The following is a 21,231-nucleotide window of genomic DNA, read 5'->3' as shown; positions in this document are numbered from 1 at the left end:
GTACTGTGCTGCACACTGCCTGTCCACAGGTGTCAATAACACTTCTGTTGTTCTCAAATTTTAATCACTGTGCAGTGAGATCAGGGAAGTTTATTATTTGTGTCATGCCAAGGTAGCCAGGAACAGACACATGTACTGACTGCCTGATCTCACTGCTGAGTGATTACAAGTTGCTTGAGCACAGCAGACATGAGTGTGACTACATCTCACATGCCTATAAGCCTGCTGTAAGCTACGGAGGGGGCGTGTTCTTTCTCCACTGTATTACTGCTTGCTTATGATTGGACAGCATAATACAGGGAGAAGAGAAAACTGGTAACTTGTTGAATCCAAATGGGTGTTAACTCATTAGGTGCCAAATACTTTGATTTTTAATATCGCTGCAATAGAGAGGCTAAATAAATTTTTTTAAAAAATGTGTTTGACTCTGCAGCCTAGTCATTGTGTGTTCAGTTCAACATGAAAAAAATTTGTGAAAGGTCCTTTTAATTTTTTTTTTTTTTTTAAATGTTGGCTTTTTTTTTTTTAAAATGTCACAATCAAAAAAATCTTGCAGGGACTTTTTAAGACTAACTTCCTATTGTTTCAGGAAACATGTATATAGATTGTGATCCGAGCATTGTGACTTTTGTAACTGAAGTGCCTAATGAGCATGTGCAAAAGTGAAGGCAGAGGAAGCTGTGATATTGCCTATAGTGATTGGTGGCTCATGTGATATCAGCTGTATATAGACGTATCAGTAACAGTGGCTAGTGTGGCAATTGAAGGATTACCAATTTTCCTTTTAAATAAAGATTGTAACATTAAAAAAACCCCAAAAAGGATTGGCATTTTTTTTTTTTTTTTAGAAATGCATGTAACATAAAAACCTCATGTAAAGTGGTAAAGGGAGGAGATGAAGTGAGTGATCTGGCCAGCAGGATGGTGGCTCCATAGGACACAATTTATACTTTATTTTTACAGCACATTAAGGTTATATGATAAAAAGAAAGGTTTGGATAATCTCTAAGATTGTCATTAGCTACAAGCCCAGATTCTTTGTAACATTTTGCTACACAAATTGAAAAAATAACATATTGGAAAAAGAAATGACAATGTAAAGATTTCCACTATAACATGATACATGAACATTAATATGAAGCAGTAAAGGCGTTCTCCAGCAGGTTGTATGAATTGACTCTTTATTGGAAGCACTACATACAGTTTATGCATTCAACTCATGCATAATATTGGCTTCTATGGACACGTACATGTCTATAAGGGGAAATCCTGGACCACATATGAAATGTGCAGTTCAGACAGTTACATCTGTTTAAACGGGGTAATAAATCTGTCAATTAGATCTGTTGTAGATGGGTATTAATGTCAATATGTTCGTACCCATAAGCAATGGGCACTCTTAAAACGAAAACAATAAAAGAAGCCGTACTAGGGTTACAGTTTAATGACTTGGACAATAATACTATACAGTGTGTCCACCCATATCCTGTCCACCGCCATTAACTTGAGAACAGCGGCAGCTATAGGCATAGGAGTGGTGTCTAGGTATAGTAAAATAGCCATGCGCTATGCAATGAAACCACCTATAGCACCACCTGGTGGAAAACAACGGAGTTAGCATTTTTTATCAAGGAAAGCGGATAGAGAGAGATAGAGAAAAAAGTGAATTACGAAGTTGTAGGGCATCATCAATTCAATACGAATCAATACCTCGCATACAGAAATGCTATGATATGAAACCCATGACCCCTCCAAAACATTGAATGCTGGTCACGCATATGGCGCTCATTTAACTTTCATGCTCAAAGTGGCCCCCGTCAGCTGCAATGCACATCTGGACTCTGGACAGCATACTGTATCTTGCTGCACGTTGTGCAATATGGTAGGTGACACGTTTGCACAAGCATCTGTGATACGTTGTCGTGGGGTCCTGCATTGTTGGTGGAGGGGTCGCATACACCTGCTGTTTGATGTGACCTCACAGAAAGACGTTTAATGGGGTCAGGTCAGCGTGGAGGCCACCCCACACAGCCACCATACCTAATGACTTGTAGGAAGGTCTCCATGAGGTATCACTTCACGTCCACAGCTTTGTGAGGTTTACACGTTCTAATCATAGCATTTCTGTATGCAAGGTGTCGATTCGTATTGAATTGATGATGCCCTACAACTGTGTAATTCACTTCTTTTTCTCCATCTCGTTCAGTTTGAGATAAAAATGCTAATTTTGTTGTTTTCCACCAGGTGGCACTATAGGTGGTTTGATTGCGTAGTACATGGCTACTTACTATACCTAGACACCACTGCTATGCCTATAGCTTTTGCCGTTCTCAAGTTAATGGCGGTGGACAGGATATGGGTGGACACTATATAAAAGCATTTACTGTACATCTTCAATGCCACTCATGAATACTATGCTGGTCTAAAGTCACAGAAGCCTATAGTGCTCCCATCCTAGCAGAAGTGAGAATATAAAAGCTTTTTCTATAGATCAGGCTTATCCACCATTAGAAGCAGTCATTGAAACATGCAAACAAAGAATTGCAGAGCTCCACTGTAGTGAAACCCGTGTTAATACATTGATTAATATCAAACAAGCGAGCTATGTGATTGACTTACAGGATCAGCTGGTGCAATGTTAGAATCAAATTGGGTCAGAGTTTGTGAGCTTGAAGAGCGTTCGCTAAATGTCTCCCACTGCTGAACAGACAGAGGAGACACAAGTCAGCATGGTAAGAGGAGAGGAAGAGATTGAGCAGAAACAAACCCTCATTCATGGCTTCCACTGCCACTTCTGTGCCAATTATACAGGTAGCGTGGGCTAATACAGACAGAGCACACTATTTCCCACACTGGAAAGCAGAATTGGAGTTTTATTTTTGTAATTGGCATAAGATAGCAGTCAGTGCAATCCATTTTTTCGGCAAGGATTAAACTGATTGATATCACGCTGATTAATGGGACAGGTTAACAAGAACTGTGCAATAAAATAAGGACACATAGAACGATATCTGAACAGGGCTTTCTTCAACACTTAGTGGTGCAGAAGAATAGCCGAAAGACTGGCCTCCAGCCAGGGCAAGGTTATGTATCATGCAATATATAGGATGACATGATCAGAACAAAGCAAACCAACCACATCTACAAAAATAATGAAACATGTACGTGACATCAAGATGGTGGGCCTGCCATCATGTGAGGCGAGTTACAGGGCCAATATGGCACAACATGTGTGTGTAGTGGCCACAAGAGCTACATTATATATTATCCATCTCCAGGGACAGGTTTTGGATCACTTAAATGCATGTATTTGTGGCTAAAAAACAAAATCTTGCAATTAGTTTCCATTAAAGTATACATTTACACCATTTGCTGATTTATGACCACAGACTACAAAGTGCAATGTGCCTGGAAAAAGCCAGAAAGGATTTCAGAGAAAGACAGATACATTTGGGAACTCTCCCATTACACCGGGAAATGGAGCTGGACTGTCAGGTAACCCATAAAGCAGCCAGCAATAGCCAGTGTAACACAAGGCTATAGGAGACGAACGCTGCAAGATTACATATGAAATCCAGTTTAACTATTTTATTTTTGGCCAAAAATACATAACTAGAACTAAAGGAAATGGTCCCCAAAAGGTGGACAACTCCTTAAAAGGAACCAGTCAGCAGGTTTTTGCTAGGTAATATGAAGTCAGCATGCTGTAGGGGGTGAACACAGATTTCAGTGATGTGTCTCTTATCACACTGTGTGCTGTTTACCTGCAATGTTTGATTTCGCTTGATCAGATTATCATTGCCGGACTGGGTTACCTAGAGGTCAGCTAGTCCGGCACTCCCCCAGCTGTGATTAGCACCTCTCTGTCTATAGGCATTGTAGACAGAGAGCCTGGTGTGGGCAGGGCAGCTTCTCAGCTCTGCTGTTTTGCTAAAGCAAAAATCTCAATTTACTAGGTGCAGCGTTTGTCAATCTTTGTGATACATTGTTGGATTTAGGCTCTGTTTGCCTACATCATACTTTGCGCAGATAAGGTAGCAAAAACCAGCTGGCAGATTTGCTTTAAGGCACTGTATGATAAATGTGCAAGTTTGGCAAAGGGCTGTGTTGGAAGGAGGGGTGGTATCACATTAGGTCACTGGACACACATTTCATTATTTTATTGAATAAGTGGGAAGCATGCACAATCACCCAGGACAGAGTCATTAGGAGTATAAAGCATAAGCACACCCATGGACTGCAGGAACCATCATGTCACATATATAGGTCTGGCTATACAAGTGCCATGGTTAGGTGGGATACTTGTACAACCGATAAGGGGTCTTTCCACAGTTAGGCATAAGAATCAATAACACTTTGCACAAGTTCTTTATCAAACACAGAATTGCTAGACACAAAACATGTATATTTTCTATATTACAGGGCAATTATAGGAGGGTATCAGAAAAATATCACATTACTATAAAAACATTCTACATCTGCTCATTGAAAATAAAGTTTTCTTTTTACAGCACTGGGTATCTTCTCTGGGAAAGGTTAAAAACATGAAACATCTGGAGCTTTGGCATGTACACAGTATAATAAAAGATCCACCAAAATCATTTGTTACTATTTGCAAGTTCACACATTGCGGGCAAATCGTGGTTCAAGCAGTGAAATGAGCAATTGTCCAGTGTGTGGACCCATAGAGCGCAGATCAAATGGAGGTAACTCAAGAGTGCCTCCATAAACCATGTAGATTTTATATTGATATATATTTTTATATACTATGTTCCAGCAAGAGCTCAAGGGGCCCCTCCAAGGAAATCATCATCAATGTGTAAGTCTTCCCTGTGTTTGCGTGAGCAGGGCCGGTTTTACACAAAGGGGGGCACAGGGCAAAAGATTAAAGAGGACGTAAATGCTCACATTCTGCACCATCACACTCAAAGATTTAGGCTGCATTCACATGTGCTGAGTTCTGATTGTTAAATGACAACTATCGACAATATTCATGTCCCTCGGTGCTTGCTTCCTGACCTGTGTACACAGATTGACGAGGAATGATGGGCACACAATGATCACTGGTAGCCCATATCTGTCCCCATACAGTATCGTGTCATCGGCGGCACATCTGCAGATTACATTGGGCGATGCCCTGCTGAGAACAATGATTGTTGTTCCACCATAAATAATCCAATCGCCCCATGAATAAACAGCATTTTGTGGGTTCATTGAGCGATTGCTGACATGTTTACATCTATGAACTCCTCTGCGCTGCTGGGATTTATAAATGTGCATGCTACATACACACAGTATGTGATACAAACATGTATATTACACACATGCATGTATCCACGAGCACACACACACACAAATATGTATACACAAACACACCAATCTTTAATTTTTTTGGGGGGCTGTCTTCTCTTTTTAATAAAGTGCTCTGCTCTATTCTAACTTTTTTAGCTGCCAGGAAACTTCAGTTATGAACTGCAACCAGAGCCTATTGTAGGCTTAGACCTTGGTCTAAGAGCCATGTGCTCGAAACGCGTCTCCAGTGTGGTTTAAATAACCTCTGGATTTTTCCCGACCCAGAGATGGTATACTTTTGTGGCTTATCTTTATTACAAGAATAATATTATATTTGTTTGTTCACCAGTGGGGGTCCTGGGCAATTACTAATGAGGAGAACTATACTATACTTCTAATTGGGGGTTCCTGCTACTACTACTTATTGGGATAGGTTTTGGAGATAGAACTACCCCTTTAAGGCTTCAGTCACATGTCCGTTCTGTATTAATTTTTTCATGAATACAATACGTTTAATTATAATTTAAATGGGAAAGGTCTCCAGATTTTTCATGTATAATCCAAAATTACCACCTCCAGCAGCTCTTCGGCTGCATTTCATAAAAGGTGCATGTTGTCCCCGACTCCCCCTGTACACCCCCTAAAATACCTTTTGAAAATCTCCGGCACTGTATGTAAATCCTTGGTGCTGCTCCTGTCCCTCCTCTCTGCACAGATAGTCATGTTCTTGTTTTGATTGACGTGGATGACGCCTCCAGCATCATCCACAGAGCCGAATGAAGTCTCGCGCCTGCGCAAAGACATTGCCGGCTATTGCAGGCGCACTTTGCTCTGCCCTACTGCGGGCAGAGCCCAATACATAAGTGTGCATGTGTGAAACGTCGAGGCCTCTGAGCAGGTGTAAGATTTTGCCTAGTTATCTGGATGACACAAACATCATCCACGTCACCAGGCGAAATAGAGCGCTGTGTCGTGTCACAGGGGTGCCGATGGGGGGGGGGTGAGAGGGAGCCCCCTCCCTCTCACAGCCTGCTATATGACGTGACCGCTATCAGTGGTTGTAATTTCCACTACTTCTACTTGGCTCTTATTTTAATTTTACATACCTCTTTGGAAATTGCACTTCTTATATATAGTTTGTGGCTTCATTGATTTTATGTATTGCAGCTTTATGCTATTTTTCCCTTATCCAACATGGCCAGAGCAAGTACTGAACAGGTTAAAGCATATAATAGAGTAAGTGATGTAATGGCTGCTGTCTCCCAGGCTTTGTTCACACCTATCGTAGCCATTTCTTCCCTCAGCCTTGACATAGTCTACTCCTATGGACCTTAACAGAAACCAAGACCACATGTCTTTTGGCTTTCCAGGTTTCTGGAAGCATTCTTAGGGTACAGTCACACTTTAGCGACGCAGCAGCGATCACACCAGCGAGCTGACCTGGTCAGGATCGCTGCTGCGTCGCTACATGGTCGCTGGTGTTCTAATTATACTGCTCTCAGATTAAATGCTAAAACCTGCTGCCTCATTCCCTTTAAGGAAAATGTTTCCCCTCCCACAACATGGACAATTTGCAGTCTTAGGGTACCTTCACACTTTAGCGATGCAGCAGCGATCCGACCAGCGATCTGACCTGGTCAGGATCGCTGCTGCATTGCTACATGGTCACAGGTGAGCTGTCAAACAGGCAGATCTCACCAGCGACCAGTGAACAGCCCCCAGCCAGCAGCGACGTGCAAGCGACGCTGCGCTTGCACGGAGCCGGCGTCTGGAAGCTGCGGACACTGGTAACTAAGGTAAACATCGGGTATGGTTACCCGATGTTTACCTTAGTTATCAGTGCACACCGCTTAGCTTTGCTCTCCTAGCTACAGTACACATCGGGTTAATTATCCCAATGTGTAATGCAGCTACATGTGCAGAGAGCCGGAGCCGGCAGCACAGGCAGCGTGAGAGCGGCAGAGGCTGGTAACTAAGGTAAATATCAGGTAACCACCTTGGTTACCCGATGTTTATCTTAGTTACAGCTTACCTCAGCTGCCAGATGCCGGCAAAGAAGTCTAAAACACCCCCTGCTGTGATCAATGCCTCACAGTCAATGTACAATCTCTATAGAAAGCCTGATGGGGCAGAGATAGCTCCCTGAACTGCTACATGACTAAGGCTGGGTTTACACATAGCGACAGCGACGTCGCTGTTACGTCACCATTTTCTGTGACGCAACAGCGACCTTGTATGTCGCTGTTATGATCGCTGCTTAGCTGTCAAACACAGCGACGCAGCAGCGATCATAATGTCGCTACATGTGCAGAGAGCAGGGAGCCGCGCACACTGCTTAGCACTGGCTCCCTGCTCTCCTAGCCACAGTACACATCAGGTTAATTACCTGATGTGTACTGCAGCTACATGTGCAGAGAGCTGGGAGCTGGCACTGGCAGCGTGACAGCGGCGGAGGCTGGTAACGAAGGTAAATATCGGGTAACCACCTTGGTTACCCGATGTTTACCCTGGTTACAGCTTACCGCAGCTGACAGATGCCGGCTCCTGCTCCCTGCTCGCTTCATTTCGTCGCTCACTCGCTGTCACACACAGCGATCTGTGCGTCACAGCGGGAGAGCAACAATAAAAAAACGAACCAGGGCTGTGTGTAACGAGCAGCGATCTCACAGCAGGGGCCAGATCGCTGCTCAGTGTCACACACAGCGAGATCGCTAATGAGGTCACTGCTGTGTCACAAAAACCGTGACTCAGCAGCGATCTCAGCAGCGATATCGCTGTGTGTGAAGCACCCCTAAACCTAAAATGCAGATATCAGAATGGCTGCAGCCAGTAAACTAACAGACAATGAAGGGAATTTTGTTTACTTACCGTAAATTCCTTTTCTTCTAGCTCTAATTGGGAGACCCAGACAATTGGGTTGTATAGGCTATGCCTCCGGAGGCCGCACAAAGTACTACACTTAAAAGTGTTAAGCCCCTCCCCTTCTGCCTATACACCCCCCGTGCTCCCACGGGCTCCTCAGTTTTGGTGCAAAAGCAAGAAGGAGGAAAAAGAATTATAAACTGGTTTAAAGTAACTTCAATCCGAAGGAATATCGGAGAACTGAAACCATTCAACATGAACAACACGTGTATACAAAAAAACAGGGGCGGGTGCTGGGTCTCCCAATTAGAGCTAGAAGAAAAGGAATTTACGGTAAGTAAACAAAATTCCCTTCTTTGTCGCTCTATTGGGAGACCCAGACAATTGGGACGTCCAAAAGCAGTCCCTGGGTGGGTAAAATAATACCTCGTAAGAGAGCCGTAAAACGGCCTCTTCCTACAGGTGGGCAACCGCCGCCTGAAGGACTCGTCTACCTAGGCTGGCATCCGCCGAAGCATAGGTATGCACTTGATAGTGCTTCGTGAAAGTGTGCAGACTCGACCAGGTAGCCGCCTGACACACCTGCTGAGCCGTAGCCTGGTGCCTCAAAGCCCAGGACGCGCCCACGGCTCTGGTAGAATGGGCCTTCAGCCCTGAGGGAACCGGAAGCCCAGCCGAACGGTAAGCTTCGATAATTGGCTCCTTGATCCACCGAGCCAGGGTTGATTTGGAAGCCTGTGACCCTTTACGCTGGCCAGCGACAAGGACAAAGAGTGCATCCGAGCGGCGCAGGGGCGCCGTACGAGAAATGTAGATTCTGAGTGCTCTCACCAGATCTAACAAGTGCAAATCCTTTTCACATTGGTGAACTGGATGAGGACAAAAAGAAGGTAAGGAGATATCCTGATTGAGATGAAAGGGGGATACCACCTTAGGGAGAAATTCCGGAACCGGACGTAGAACCACCTTGTCCTGGTGAAACACCAGGAAAGGGGTTTTGCATGAAAGCGCTGCTAGCTCAGACACTCTCCGAAGTGAAGTGACTGCTACTAGAAAAACCACTTTCTGCGAAAGGCGTGAGAGAGAAATATCCCTCATTGGCTCGAATGGTGGTTTCTGAAGAACCATCAGCACCCTGTTCAGATCCCAGGGTTCTAACGGCCGCTTGTAAGGAGGGACGATGTGACAAACCCCCTGCAGGAACGTGCGTACCTGTGGAAGTCTGGCTAGGCGCTTCTGGAAAAAACACAGAGAGCGCTGAGACTTGTCCCTTAAGAGAGCCGAGCGACAAACCCTTTTCCAGTCCAGATTGAAGGAAGGACAGAAAAGCGGGCAAGGCAAAAGGCCAGGGAGAAATACCCTGAGCAGAACACCACGACAGGAAAATTTTCCACGTCCTGTGGTAGATTTTTGCGGACGTTGGTTTCCTAGCTTGTCTCATAGTGGCAATGACGTCTTGAGATAACCCTGAAGACGCTAGGATCCAGGACTCAATGGCCACACAGTCAGGTTGAGGGCCGCAGAATTCAGATGGAAAAACGGCCCTTGAGATAGCAAGTCTGGTCGGTCTGGTAGTGCCCACGGTTGGCCGACCGTGAGATGCCACAGATCCGGGTACCACGACCGCCTCGGCCAGTCTGGAGCGACGAGGATGACGCGGCGGCATTCGGCCCTGATCTTGCGTAACACTCTGGGCAACAGTGCCAGCGGAGGAAACGCATAAGGGAGCTGAAACTGCGACCAATCCTGAACTAAGGCGTCTGCCGCCAGAGCTCTGGGATCTTGAGACCGTGCCATGAACATTGGTACCTTGTTGTTGTGCCGGGACGCCATGAGGTCGACGTCCGGCACCCCCCAGCGGCAACAGATCTCCTGGAACACGTCCGGGTGAAGGGACCATTCCCCTGCGTCCATGCCCTGGCGACTGAGATAATCTGCTTCCCAGTTTTCCACGCCTGGGATGTGAACTGCGGATATGGTGGAGGCCGTGGCTTCCACCCACATCAAAATCCGCCGGACTTCCTGGAAGGCTTGCCGGCTGCGTGTGCCGCCTTGGTGGTTGATGTATGCCACCGCTGTGGAGTTGTCCGACTGAATTCGGATCTGCTTGCCCTTCAACCACTGCTGGAACGCTTTCAGGGCAAGATACACTGCCCGTATTTCCAGAACATTGATCTGAAGCGAGGACTCTTGCTGGGTCCACGTACCCTGAGCCCTGTGGTGGAGAAAAACCGCTCCCCACCCTGACAGACTCGCGTCCGTCGTGACTACTTCCCAGGATGGGGGTAGGAAGGATTTCCCCTTCGATAATGAAGTGGGAAGAAGCCACCACCGAAGGGAAGCTTTGGTCGCCTGAGAGAGGGAGACGGTCCTGTCGAGGGACGTCGGCTTCCTGTCCCATTTGCGTAAGATGTCCCATTGAAGGGGACGCAGGTGAAACTGCGCGAAAGGGACTGCCTCCATTGCTGCCACCATCTTCCCCAGGAAGTGCATGAGGCGCCTCAAGGGGTGTGACTGGGCTTGAAGGAGAGATTGTACCCCTTTCTATAGTGACTGCTGCTTGATCAGCGGAAGCTTCACTATCGCTGAGAGGGTATGAAACTCCATGCCAAGATATGTCAGCGATTGGGCCGGTGTCAGATTTGACTTTGGAAAATTGATGATCCACCCGAAACCCTGGAGAGTCTCCAGGGTAGCGTCGAGGCTGCGTTGGCATGCCTCTTGAGAGGGTGCCTTGATCAGCAGATCGTCCAAATACGGAATCACCGAGTGACCCTGCGAGTGTAGGAGCGCTACTACAGTAGCCATCACCTTGGTAAAAACCCGTGGGGCTGTTGACAGGCCGAACGGCAGTGCCACAAATTGCAGGTGTTCGTTTCCTATGGCGAAGCGCAAGAAGCGCTGGTGCTCTGGAGCAATCGGTACGTGGAGATAAGCATCTTTGATATCGATCGATGCAAGGAAATCTCCTTGGGACATTGAGGCGATGACGGAGCGGAGGGATTCCATCCTGAACCGTCTGGTTTTTACGTGTTTGTTGAGCAGTTTCAGGTCCAGGACCGGGCGGAAAGACCCGTCCTTCTTTGGGACCACAAACAAGTTGGAGTAAAAACCGTGGCTCTGTTGCTAAAGAGGAACAGGGACCACCACTCCTTCCGCCTTCAGAGTGCCCAGCGCCTGCAGAAGAGCCTCGGCTCGCTCGGGAGGCGGGGATGACCTGAAGAATCGAGTCGGGGGACGAGAGGTGAACTCTATCTTGTAACCGTGAGACAGAATGTCTCTCACCCAGCGGTCTTTTATTTGTGGCAGCCAGGTGTCGCAGAAGCGGGAGAGCCTGCCACCGACCGAGGATGCTACTAGAGGAGGTCGAAAGTCATGAGGAAGCCGCTTTGTTAGCGGCGCCTCCGGTGGTCTTTTTAGGACGTGACTTAGACCGCCATGCATCAGAGTTCCTTTGTTCCTTCTGAGACCCTTTGGACGAGGAGAATTGGGACCTGCCCGCGCCCCGAAAGGACCGAAACCTCGACTGCCCTCTCCTCTGTTGGGGTATGTTCTGTTTGGGCTGGGGTAAGGATGTATCCTTTCCCTTGGATTGTTTGATGATTTCATCCAGACGCTCGCCAAACAGCCTGTCGCCAGAAATTGGCAAACTGGTTAAGCGCTTTTTGGAAGCAGAATCTGCCTTCCATTCCCGTAGCCACAAGGCCCTGCGGAGTACCACCGAATTGGCGGCCGCAACCGCCGTACGGCTCGCAGAGTCCAGGACAGCATTAATAGCGTAAGACGCAATTGCCGAGGTCTGGGTGGTAATGGATGCCACTTGTGGCGCAGCCGCTTCAATTTGCGCCTGACCTGCTGAGATAGCTTGTAGCGCCCATACGGCTGCGAATGCTGGGGCAAAAGAAGCTCCGATAGCTTCATAGATGGATTTCAACCAGAGCTCCATCTGCCTGTCAGTGGCATCTTTGAGCGAGGCCCCATCTTCCACTGCAAGTATGGATCTAGCCGCCAGTCTGGAGATTGGAGGATCCACTTTGGGACACTGAGTCCAACCTTTAACCACGTCAGGGGGAAAAGGATAACGTGTATCCTTAAGGCGCTTAGAAAAACGCTTATCTGGACAAGCATGGTGATTCTGGACTGCCTCTCTGAAATCAGAGTGGTCTAGAAACATACTCTGTGTACGCTTGGGGAACCTGAAACGGAATTTCTCCTGCTGAGACACTGACTCCTCCGCCGGAGGAGCTGAGGGAGAGATATCCAGCATTTGATTGATGGACGCAATAAGATCGTTCACTATGGCGTCCCCGTCTGGAGTATTAAGATTGAGAGCGCCCTCAGGATCAGAATCCTGATCAGCTGTCTCCGCATCATCAACCAGAGATTCCCCCCGCTGAGACCCTGAACAATATGATGTCGAGGGAAATTCTAAGCGAGCCCGCTTATTCGGTCTGGGGCTGGGGTCTAAGTCATAACCCTCAGCCTGGGATGTATGAGATACCCCGGGAGGACATTGTTGGACCAACTGAGGGGGGTCAGGGGACAATGATTCAACAGAGTCCCTTTGCTGAGATACCGGCCTGGACTGCAAGGCTTCTAGTATCTTAGCCATAGTCTCAGAGAGTTTTGCAAACTCAGTCCCCGTCACCTGGACAGTGTCAACAGGTGGCTCCCCCTGGGCCCCTCTTAGCAGAGGCTCTGGCTGAATAAGTGCCACAGGGGCCGAACAGTGCACACAATGAGGGTCAGTGGAACCTGCCGGTAGTGGGGTCATACATGCGGCGCAGGCAGCATAATAAGCCTGTGTTTTGGCACCCCTGCCTTTTGTGGGCGCCATGCTATTGTTTTCCCTGTGTAACACAATAGGGTATATAGCCAGAATGGACTGTGCTCATACAGTGTAGAGTATATACTATAAACAAATCATGTATCAATACACTACAGCACCATGGGGCTAGCACCAACAGGTGCTGCTTACCACCCGCTTTAAAACGGTTGTGAGGCCACCAGAGACCGTGTCTGAGTCTCCCAGGGTTAATCCCTCTCTGCAGCGTCGGAGGAGCTGACCGGAATGGCTGCGGCGTCCTGACGAGAGGAGGGAGCCGTGGGCGTGGCCGAGAAAGTGCGGGAACTGGTGCCCGCACTGTGCACAGTGAGGGGGGGTGGAGTATGCAAATCATACTCCAGCCCTCAGTGCTGCTCGTTCCGTGCAGCGTCCCGCCCTTCCCCCTGCCTGTCAGGGCTGAGGGTGGGAGAAAGGGAAAACTAGGCCGCAAGTAAGCCGGGGACTCGAGTATAAGCGTGTCCGCCGTAAAAGCGCGGTACACGCCGAAGTCCCCGGCGAACTACAAGTCCCAGCCGCGCCGCAGTTTCCCATGGCAGCGGCGGTTAGCGCGGTAGCCCCTACATATAAACACACTCAGCGACGCTGAGTGTGTAATGGCACATTTAACCCGGTCAGCGCCGCGGCCCGGTGCACTAGCACACCCAGCAAAGCTGAGGTGTTGCCGTGCGCGGTCCCCACAGGGATACAGAGTACCTTCACGTAGCAGGGCCATGTCCCTGAACGGTACCCGGCTCCTATCCAGCAGTCTCCACAGGAGTTGTGGATGAAGCACGGTCTCAGTGCCTGGAGACCGATAAGATCCCACTTCGCCCAGAGCCCTGAGGGGGATGGGGAAGGAAAGCAGCATGTGGGCTCCAGCCTCCGTACCCGCAATGGATACCTCAACCTTAACAACACCGCCGACAAGAGTGGGGTGAGAAGGGAGCATGCTGGGGGCCCTATATGGGCCCACTTGTCTTCCATTCGACATGGTCAGCAGCTGCTGCTGACCAATCTGTGGAGCTGTGCTGTGCGTGTCTGACCTCCTTCGCACAAAGCAAAAAACTGAGGAGCCCGTGGGAGCACGGGGGGTGTATAGGCAGAAGGGGAGGGGCTTAACACTTTTAAGTGTAGTACTTTGTGCGGCCTCCGGAGGCATAGCCTATACAACCCAATTGTCTGGGTCTCCCAATAGAGCGACAAAGAAATTGGATTTCTATTCTCTGCCTAGATCATGCTGTTCCCCAATGAGGTAGCAAAAACCTGTTGAAAAATTCTCTTTAAGCTCTAATTGCACTGGCACAGAAGTATGGGTATAAGTATGGATATTTAAATTCTATATTCCCATGGTCTTTACTTTGCAAAGACTGCATATTCAACAATTGTCAAACAGTCTAGCATTTTGGGTATGTGCACACACAGCTTCCTTTTCACCGCTTTTTTTCTGCAGCAAAAACAGCTTCTTCAAAAAAGCAGGTTTGTGGCATTTTTTAAATGTATTTTTGGTGTGTCAATTGTCTACAGGACATGTTTATTTAAAGTTTGTTTAATTCAGCAAAAACGCAGTTACGTTTTTGCATGCATTGCTTTCAATGGTGAAAAAGCCGCTTCTTTAAAAAAAATGCAGCAGTTTTCAGTTAGGAAAAAAAAGCAAGTGTGTGTAATAGAGATATCTCTATATCTACCTCGTTCTATATGAGATTTCTGGAATCTCATAGGTTTTGCTGCTACTGGAAAAAAGCAGCTTCTAATTTGCACAAAACTCATGAAAAAAAAAGCAGCCCAAAAGAAAAAAAAAAAAGCAACATGTGAACATACCCTGAAACTAATAAAGCTTTGGTAGTTAAAATAAGTTATTTTAAGGAATAAAATAAAAATAAGACACTCCAGTAACAGCTGTAGGACCCTACTGCTTTAGAAGTTTTTTTTCCTGGTGGGACATGGCATAACACTCTACAGTGCACAATTTGGAAAATATCGGTATAGATTAATTAATGGAATCCCAAACGGAGAAGCCATATCTGATACATATTCTTACCTCACTACTTTGGTTCATTTCTGGCCATGTCTGATTCAAAGATGGCATAGAGGGTGATTTACTTGGAGGAGGGTCAGCAGGAGAACTTGAATATCCTACCTCACCGGATTGTTCTCCAGCTGAAAAACAAAAAGCATAAAGCTTTCAAAAAGGGATTAGTTAGAAAACAGAACAAATTCAAAACTCTTCATTGACTGCAGCACTCCTCAGCCAGTGGTTAGGGAGCCACATGCTGCCCCAAATTGTCCCTTAGTGGTAAAAGAAGGGAATTTTGTTACTTACCGTAAATTCCTTTTCTTCTAGCTCCTATTGGGAGACCCAGACGATTACGATTGGGGTGTATAGCTACTGCCTCCGGAGGCCACACAAAGCATTACACTAAAAAGTGTAAGGCCCCTCCCCTTCTGGCTATACACCCCCAGTGGGATCACTGGCTCACCAGTTTTAGTGCAAAAGCAAGAAGGAGGAAAGCCAATAACTGGTTTAAACAAATTCACTCCGAAGTAACATCGGAGAACTGAAAACCATTCAACATGAACAACATGTGTACCCGAAAAACAACCAAAAATCCCGAAGGACAACAGGGCGGGTGCTGGGTCTCCCAATAGGAGCTAGAAGAAAAGGAATTTACGGTAAGTAACAAAATTCCCTTCTTCTTCGGCGCTCCATTGGGAGACCCAGACGATTGGGACGTCCAAAAGCTGTCCCTGGGTGGGTAAAGAATACCTCATGTTAGAGCTGCTAAGACAGCCCTCCCCTACGGGGAGGCAACTGCCGCCTGCAGGACTCTTCTACCTAGGCTGGCGTCCGGCGAAGCATAGGTATGCACCTGATAATGTTTGGTGAAAGTGTGCAGACTCGACCAGGTAGCTGCCTGGCACACCTGTTGAGCCGTAGCCTGGTGACGCAATGCCCAGGACGCACCCACGGCTCTGGTAGAATGGGCCTTCAGCCCTGATGGAACCGGAAGCCCAGCAGAACGGTAGGCCTCAAGAATTGGTTCTTTGATCCATCGAGCCAGGGTGGCTTTAGAAGCCTGCGACCCCTTGCGCTTACCAGCGACAAGGACAAAGAGTGCATCCGAACGGCGCAGGGGCGCCGTGCGGGAAATGTAGATTCTGAGTGCTCGCACCAGATCTAACAAATGTAAATCCTTCTCATACCGATGAACTGCATGAGGACAAAAAGAAGGCAAAGAGATATCCTGATTAAGATGAAAAGAGGATACCACCTTCGGGAGAAACTCCTGAATGGGGCGCAGCACTACCTTGTCCTGGTGGAAGACCAGGAAGGGAGCCTTGGATGACAGCGCTGCTAGCTCAGACACTCTCCGAAGAGATGTGATCGCTACCAGAAAAGCCACTTTCTGTGACAGTCTAGAAAGTGAAACCTCCCTCAGAGGCTCGAAGGGCGGCTTCTGGAGGGCAACTAGCACCCTGTTCAGATCCCATGGATCTAACGGTCGCTTGTACGGGGGTACGATATGGCAAACCCCCTGCAGGAACGTGCGCACCTTAGAGAGTCGTGCTAGACGCTTCTGAAAAAAGACGGATAGCGCCGAGACTTGCCCTTTAAGGGAGCCGAGCGACAAACCTTTTTCTAACCCAGATTGCAGGAAAGAAAGAAAGGTAGGCAAGGCAAATGGCCAGGGAGACACTCCCTGAGCAGAGCACCAGGATAAGAATATCCTCCACGTTCTGTGGTATATCTTAGCGGACGTGGGCTTCCTAGCCTGTCTCATGGTGGCAACGACCCCTTGAGATAATCCTGAAGACGCTAGGATCCAGGACTCAATGGCCACACAGTCAGGTTCAGGGCCGCAGAATTCCGATGGAAAAACGGCCCTTGGGACAGTAAGTCTGGTCGGTCTGGTAGTGCCCACGGTTGGCCGACCGTGAGATGCCACAGATCCGGATACCACGCCCTCCTTGGCCAGTCTGGGGCGACGAGTAAGACGCGGCTGCAGTCGGATCTGATCTTGCGTAGCACTCTGGGCAAGAGTGCCAGAGGTGGAAACACATAAGGGAGCCGGAACTGCGACCAATCTTGCACTAAGGCGTCTGCCGCCAGAGCTCTGTGATCGCGAGACCGTGCCATGAAGGTTGGGACCTTGTTGTTGTGCCGTGACGCCATTAGGTCGACGTCCGGCCTTCCCCAGCGTCGACAGATTTCCTGAAACACGTCCGGGTGAAGGGACCATTCCCCTGCGTCCATGCCCTGGCGACTGAGGAAGTCTGCTTCCCAGTTGTCTACTCCGGGGATGTGAACTGCGGATATGGTGGAGGCCGTGGCTTCCACCCACATCAAAATCCGCCGGACTTCCTGGAAGGCTTGCCAACTGCGTGTCCCCCCTTGGTGGTTGATGTATGCCACCGCTGTGGAGTTGTCCGACTGAATTCGGATCTGCTTTCCTTCCAGCCACTGCTGGAAGGCTAGTAGGGCAAGATACACTGCTCTGATCTCCAGAACATTGATCTGAAGGGTGGACTCCTGCTGAGTCCACGTACCCTGAGCCCTGTGGTGGAGAAAAACTGCTCCCCACCCTGACAGACTCGCGTCCGTCGTGACCACCGCCCAGGACGGTGGTAGGAAGGATCTTCCCTGTGATAATGAGGTGGGAAGAAGCCACCACTGCAGAGAGTCTTTGGCCGTCTGGGAAAGGGAGACTTTCCTGTCCAGGGATGTTGACTTCCCGTCCCATTGGCGGAGAATGTCCCATTGAAGTGGGCGCAGATGAAACTGCGCAAACGGAACCGCCTCCATTGCCGCCACCATCTTCCCGAGGAAGTGCATGAGGCGTCTTAAGGAGTGCGACTGACTTTGAAGGAGAGCCTGCACCCCAGTCTGTAGTGACCTCTGCTTGTCCAGCGGAAGCTTCACTATCGCTGAGAGAGTATGAAACTCCATGCCAAGATACGTTAGTGATTGGGTCGGTGACAGATTTGACTTTGAGAAGTTGATGATCCACCCGAACGTCTGGAGAGTCTCCAGTGCAACATTCAGGCTGAGTTGGCATGCCTCCTGAGAGGGTGCCTTGACAAGTAGATCGTCCAAGTAAGGGATCACAGAGTGTCCCTGAGAGTGCAAGACTGCTACCACTGCCGCCATGACCTTGGTGAACACCCGTGGGGCTGTCGCCAGACCAAATGGCAGAGCTACGAACTGAAGATGGTCGTCTCCTATCACGAAGCGTAGAAAGCGTTGGTGCTCTGTAGCAATCGGCACGTGGAGATAAGCATCTTTGATGTCTATTGATGCTAGGAAATCTCCTTGAGACATTGAGGCAATGACTGAGCGGAGGGATTCCATCCGGAACCGCCTGGCGTTCACATGCTTGTTGAGCAGTTTTAAGTCCAGAACAGGACGGAATGAGCCGTCCTTTTTTGGCACCACAAAGAGATTGGAGTAAAAACCTTGTCCTTGTTCCTGAAGAGGAACAGGGACCACCACTCCTTCTGCTCTTAGAGAATTCACCGCCTGCAGAAGGGCATCTGCTCGGTCGGGATGTGGGGAAGTTCTGAAGAACCGAGGCGGAGGACGAGAACTGAACTCTATCCTGTACCCGTGAGACAAAATGTCTGTTACCCACCGGTCTTTGACCTGTGGCAGCCAAATGTCGCAAAAGCGGGAGAGCCTGCCACCGACCGAGGATGCGGAGGGAGGCGGCCGAAAGTCATGAGGCAGCCGCCTTGGAAGCGGTACCTCCGGTTGTTTTCTTGGGGCGTGAGTGAGCCCGCCAGGAATCAGAGCTCCTTTGCTCTTTCTGAGTCCCTTTGGACGAGGAGAATTGGGGCTTGCCCGAGCCTCGAAAGGACCGAAACTTTGACTGCCACTTCCTCTGTTGAGGTTTGCTTCATCTGGGCTGGGGTAAGGAAGAGTCTTTACCCTTGGACTGTTTAATGATTTCCGCCAATTGCTCACCAAACAGTCTGTCTCCAGATAATGGCAAACTGGTTAAACATTTTTTAGAAGCAGAATCTGCTTTCCATTCTTTTAACCACAAGGCTCTGCGCAAAACTACAGAGTTGGCGGATGCCATTGCTGTACGGCTCGTAGAGTCCAGTACCGCATTAATAGCGTAGGTCGCAAACGCGGTCATTTGTGTAGTTAAGGACGCCACTTGCGGCACTGCTGGACGTATGAAAGAGTCCACCTGTGCCAAACCAGCTGAAATAGCTTGGAGCGCCCACACGGCCGCGAATGCTGGAGCAAACGACGCGCCAATAGCTTCATAGACAGATTTCAACCAAAGGTCCATCTGTCTGTCATTGGCATCTTTAAGTGAAGCCCCATCCTCCACTGCAACTATGGATCTAGCTGCAAGCCTGGATATTGGAGGGTCCACTTTTGGACACTGGGTCCAGCGTTTGACCACGTCAGGGGGAAAAGGATAACGTGTATCCTTAAGACGTTTGGAAAAACGCTTGTCCGGATAAGCATGGTGTTTCTGGATTGATGCTCTGAAGTCAGAGTGGTCCAGAAAAGTGCTCAATTTACGCTTGGGATACAGGAAATGGAATTTCTCCTGCTGGGCAGCTGCCTCCTCTGCTGAAGGGGCTGGGGGAGAAATATCCAACAGCCTATTGATGGCCGCTATAAGGTCATTTACCATGGCGTCACCATCTGGCGTATCCAAATTGAGTGCGGTGTCAGGGCTAGACTCCTGATCACCCACCTCTGTCTCATCATATAGAGACCCTTCTCGCTGAGACCCTGACCCGCGTGATGACGTGGAGGGTCTCTCCCAGCGAGCTCGCTTAGGCGGCCTGGGACTGTCATCGGAGTCAGAGCCCTCAGCCTGTGATGCCTGGGACCCCCTTGAAGTACGGATTAGTTCCAACTGAGGGGGACCGGGGAACATCGGCACAGCAGTGTCCATGGTCTGAGCAACTGGCCTGGACTGCAAGGTCTCCAGGATTTTTGTCATAGTCACGGACATTTTATCAGCAAAGACTGCAAATTCTGTCCCCGTCACCGGGGCAGGGTTCACAGGCGTCTCTGCCTGGGCTACCACCACCATAGGCTCTGGCTGACGAAGTGCCACTGGGACTGAACATTGCACACAATGAGAGTCGTTGGAGCCTGCTGGTAGATTAGCCCCACATGCTGTACAAGCAGTGTAAACAGCCCGTGCCTTGGCACCCTTGCGTTTTGTGGATGACATGTTGTTGTCTTCCCAGAGCAATAAAGGGTATACAGCCAAGAAGCGACCGTACAGTGCAGAAAATATATATATATATATATATATATATATATATATATCAGGTACAGGAAAAAATATACCAATACACACTGTGGCACTAGTGGGGCCAGCACTAATGTGCTGCTTACCGCCCGCTAAACGCGGGTGTGTGGTCGCCAGAAATCCCTAGTCTGGGTCTCCCAGAGCCTGTGTCCGTCCTCCAGCCAGACTGCATGCAGGAATGGCTGCCGGCGTCCTGTGGAAGGGGGGGGCGGGCCCTGGGCGTGCCAGACCAAAAGCGGGAAACCTGCGTCCCACTGTGCCTAGTGAGAGGGCTGGAGCATGTAAATAAGGCCCCAGCCCTCGGCGCTGAGTAATCGTACAGCGTCTCTCCCCTTCCCTGATTGACAGGGAGGGGGCGGGAACGAAGCGGAGCTAGGCCGCAAAAGCCGGGGACTAAATTTATAAGCGCCGCCGCCGTAAAAGCGCGGTCGGCGCTAAGTCCCCGGCGCACTACAAGTCCCAGCCGCGCCGCCGCTCCGAGAGTGGCCGGCGCGGTAGTTCCCAGCACATGAAGTCACACAGCTAAGCTGCTGTGACTCAAAACCCCAGCGTATAGCGCTACTGTCCCCGGCGCACTAACACACCCAGCAAGTCTGGTGTGTGCGTGCCCGCCTGTACGGGGACACAGAGTACCTGAAAGTTGCAGGGCCTTGTCCCTGAACGGTACACAGCTCCGTATCCATCAGGTTCACTGGGTCTGTGGATGGAGCCCGGCCTCAGGGCTTGGGGGCCGGTAAGATCCCACTTCCACAGAGCCCCTCAGGGGGATGGGGAAGGAAAGCAGCATGTGGGCTCCAGCCTCCGTACCCGCAATGGGTACCTCAACCTTACAAACCACAAGTGGGGTAAGAAGGGAGCATGCTGGGGGCCCTATATGGGCCCTCTTTTCTTCCATCCGACATAGTCAGCAGCTACTGCTGACTAAACAGTGGAGCTATGCGTGGATGTCTGACCTCCTTCGCACAAAGC

At 49.1% G+C, this 21,231-nt stretch overlaps 1 protein-coding gene across 4 annotated transcripts in view; it reads right to left on the bottom strand.

Moving 5' to 3' along the window:
* Positions 1-21,231, bottom strand: part of REPS1 (RALBP1 associated Eps domain containing 1) — a 161,950-nt gene that overhangs the window by 45,970 nt on the left and 94,749 nt on the right. For 2 of the 4 annotated variants that reach the window (XM_075339820.1, XM_075339822.1), the window contains exons 9-10: positions 15,018-15,136; positions 2,620-2,700 (exon numbers count right to left, since the gene is read on the bottom strand). In XM_075339820.1, the coding sequence (XP_075195935.1) occupies positions 2,620-2,700; positions 15,018-15,136 (200 nt within the window). The remainder of the gene's footprint in view (positions 1-2,619; positions 2,701-15,017; positions 15,137-21,231) is intronic. The other 2 variants (XM_075339821.1, XM_075339823.1) reach the window with 2 other exon arrangements.

This window comes from Anomaloglossus baeobatrachus, chromosome 3, assembly GCF_048569485.1.
Source record: "Anomaloglossus baeobatrachus isolate aAnoBae1 chromosome 3, aAnoBae1.hap1, whole genome shotgun sequence".
In the NCBI taxonomy this organism is placed as follows: domain Eukaryota; kingdom Metazoa; phylum Chordata; class Amphibia; order Anura; family Aromobatidae; genus Anomaloglossus; species Anomaloglossus baeobatrachus.
The sequence above is the reverse complement of the archived record's forward strand: the minus strand, read 5'-3'. Positions and strand labels throughout refer to the sequence as shown.